Source organism: Mandrillus leucophaeus, unplaced genomic scaffold (assembly GCF_000951045.1).
Source record: "Mandrillus leucophaeus isolate KB7577 unplaced genomic scaffold, Mleu.le_1.0 Scaffold30, whole genome shotgun sequence".
Taxonomy (NCBI): domain Eukaryota; kingdom Metazoa; phylum Chordata; class Mammalia; order Primates; family Cercopithecidae; genus Mandrillus; species Mandrillus leucophaeus.
The window spans coordinates 2,666,916-2,670,159 of NW_012103143.1; the positions used below are offsets into that span (position 1 = coordinate 2,666,916).

The 3,244-nt window shown below is 47.0% G+C and overlaps 1 protein-coding gene across 1 annotated transcript in view; it reads right to left on the minus strand.

Annotated features, from left to right (window-relative positions):
* Window positions 1-539: 539 nt before the first annotated feature.
* The window catches only part of CPT1A (carnitine palmitoyltransferase 1A (liver)), an 88,000-nt gene continuing 85,295 nt past the window's right edge, over window positions 540-3,244 (minus strand). Inside the window, exons 17-18 of the mRNA XM_011987085.1 lie at window positions 2,596-2,688; window positions 540-759 (exon numbers count right to left, since the gene is read on the minus strand). Coding sequence (XP_011842475.1) covers window positions 673-759; window positions 2,596-2,688 — 180 coding nt within the window. The 3' untranslated portion in view covers window positions 540-672. The remainder of the gene's footprint in view (window positions 760-2,595; window positions 2,689-3,244) is intronic.

Below are 3,244 nucleotides of genomic sequence, written 5' to 3' on the forward strand. Positions count from 1 at the left end.
TAGGGCCTTTCATTTTTAAGGCACTGGGTTGTGAAGACACGAAGACATACAAGCTCAGTAAAACTAAAGACGTTGCATGCTGCTTGCTTCAAATGTGGAGAGGCAAACACAGGCAACTGGACCAGACGGGAACAGTTACCCACGGCGACAAAAGCAGGTCTCCAAAGCACAGCATTTTGGTTAGTGCATTCCAGATGTGTTAGCTATGACTGTGGACACCACCAGCTTGAATAACACATTTTTCTTTTAACAAAACGAAAGTTTACCCTGCTTGGATGACGCTAAATGCCCTTAAGCACGAGGCCTTCGGTTGCCACTGAGAAAGCGCACCATTTCCATTCCAACGTGTGTGAAGCCACAACCCTACTAATTCCTTCATTAACTCAACACGATTTGCATCCCTTAATAAACACAAGCCCATCCGGAGACTTCAGGGGAGACTCTGTCAAATGTCCCCCAAGGGAAGGCAAGTCTGGAAGTAGTGGGGTTACGCTTCACAGGGGTAGAGATACTGTTCTAGGAAAACAAAACCACCCAAATTTTCTGGAAGGAAAACTTCTGAGTTTTTTTCAGAGCAATTTTTCATCCTGAACTAAGATCAGGATTAATGCCTATTTTTCATTTGGTTTGCATCAGAAGAGCTCGTTTTCCTTCCCAGCAGCTCCAGTGGAATTACTTTTTGGAATTAGAACTGAGACCAAACAAAGTGATGATGTCAAACATTGCTTCTTTCAGGTGCTTTCCAAAGCGATGAGAATCCTTTCATGTCAAAACAAAAACCAAAAATATATTAAAACGTGGCCATCCCCATATTTCAAGCTTTTTCATTTGCAATCTGACCCAACGTTTAATTTAAATTCCTTTCCGCCAGTTCTCTAAGATCTGACCAATGTCTTAAAGCTTAACTTAGACATTCCGGAGAAATGCTGAGGGTTAAGAGATGACAGCTGATGTGTTTGTGCGGGTGTGTTGTCGATCCAAGCCTCTGCCTAATGCCAATGCATTTATCCCACAAAAAACACAATGACCATCCCGAGTGTGGTGGCTCATGTCTGTAATCCCAACACTTTGGAAAGCGGAGGCAGGAGGATCACTTGAGCCCAGGAGTTCAAGACCAGCCTGGGCAACATGGGGAAACCACATTTCTACAAAAAATACAAAAAAGCAGCCAGGTGTGGTGGCACTCCCCCATAGTCCCAGCTACTCAGGAGGCTGAGGTAGGAGGATCCCCTGAGCCCAAGAGGCTGAAGCTGCAGTGAGCCGAGAACACACCACTGCACTCTAGCCTGGGTGGCAGAGTGAGACCCTGCCTAAAACAAACAACAAAAGAAAACCACGATGAACAAGTGAACCCCAACTTCCTCTGTTAACAGCGACAGTGGCATGGGTTGCCAGGCTACGTACAACAAGGAAAGCAGAATATAAATAAGAGCAATGTGCCATGCTAGGGAGGAGGTCCCTTGATCCATTCACAGAGGAAGCCGGGGGTCCCGTGCTCTGTACGCAGATTTCTTAGTGTGTACCCATTATTCTTAGTTCACCTTCCAAGTGCTAAAGAGTCTGAAAGTTACAGCAGCACCCCAACATTAAGCTTCAAAACCACTGCTGCCAACAGAGGTAAACATGTTAAACCAAATTAGATATAGTTCCTTTTTTTTTTTTTTCCTGAGGTGGGTCTCACTCCATCACCCAGGCTGCAGTACAGTGGCATGATCCTGGCTCACTACAACCTCCACCTCCCAGGTTCAAGTGATTCTCCTGCCTCAGCCTCCTGAGTAGCTGGGATTACAGGCGTGTGCCACCACACTGGTTAAGTTTTGTATTTTTAGTAGAGGCGGGGTTTCACCACATTGTCCAGGATGGTTTCAAACTCCTCACTTCAAGTGACTGGCCTGCCTCCGCCTCCCAAAGTGCTGGGATTACAGGTATGAGCCACTGTGCCCGGCCGAGATACATTTCTTTAAAACTAGGTAAAGAGAATTTTGGAATTCACTTATGGCTGGGCACAGTGGCTGAAGCCTATAATCCCAACACTGGGACGCTGAGGTAAGAGGATCGTGTGATCCCAGGAGTTCGAGACTAGCCTGGGAAACATGGGGACACCTTGTCTGTACAAAAAATTTTTTAATCAAAAAAATTTAGGCCAGGAATGGTGGCTCATGCCTGTAATCCCAGCACTTTGGGAGGCCAAGGCAGGTGGATCATCTGAGGTCAGGAGTTCGAGACCAGCCTGCCCAACATGGTGAAACCCCGTCTCTACTAAAAACAGAAAAAAATTAGCTGGGCGTGGTGGTGGGCACCTGTAGTCCCATCTACTCGGGAGGCTGAGGCAGGAGAATCACTTGAACCCAGGAGACAGAGGTTGCAGTGAGCCAAGATCTCGCCCCTGCACTCCAGCCTGGGCGACAGAGTAAGACTGTGTCTCCAAAAAAAAACAACATTTAAAAAAGAAGTCCATTTATGTGAAAATGCCCAAGCCAAGTAAAAGCAGGCAGTTGAATTGAATTTTTCTGTCAAATTAAAGATGTGTTCCCTTAAAAAGAATAAAGTAAAAATACCCCATCTTCGGGAGAAGGAACTTCTTTTCATACGTACCGTCTCAGGGCAAGAGAACTTGGAAGAAATGTGGAAATTGATGAGGTTCTCTCCCACAAGGATGTACGACACACCATAGCCATCGTCAGCAACCTGGAGGACAAGGGAATTTGAATTTGTTGCTGGGAAATGAGACAGCATGAAAAAAGGACTTTCTAATGTTCTAAATGCAACACTGGCCAGGCTCGGTAGCTCCTCCCTGTAGTCTCACCACTTTGGGAGGCTGAGGCAGGCAGGTCACTCGAGCCCAGGGGTTCGAGACCAGCCTGGACAACATTGCGAAACCCTGTCTCTACAAAAAAACAAAACAAAACAAAACAAAATTAGCTGGGCATAGTGGCATGCATCTGTAGTCCCAGCTACTTGGGAGGCAGAGTGGGAGGATCACCTGAGATGGGGAAGGTTCAGGCTGCCGTGAGCCATGATCATGCTTACTGCACTCCAGTCTGGGTGACAGAGCGAGACCTTCTCTCAAAAAAAAAATAAATAAATAAGTGCAAGACTGCCAAGGACATCCACAGCAACGATCAGCAGTGATTCCTTTACAGCGGAAGAACTGCAAGGTAACAGGGGCACCCAGCACGGAGATGGGCCCATCACACCCCATTACCCATCCCATCGCCACGCCCCACTGCGCCTCGCCCAGCCC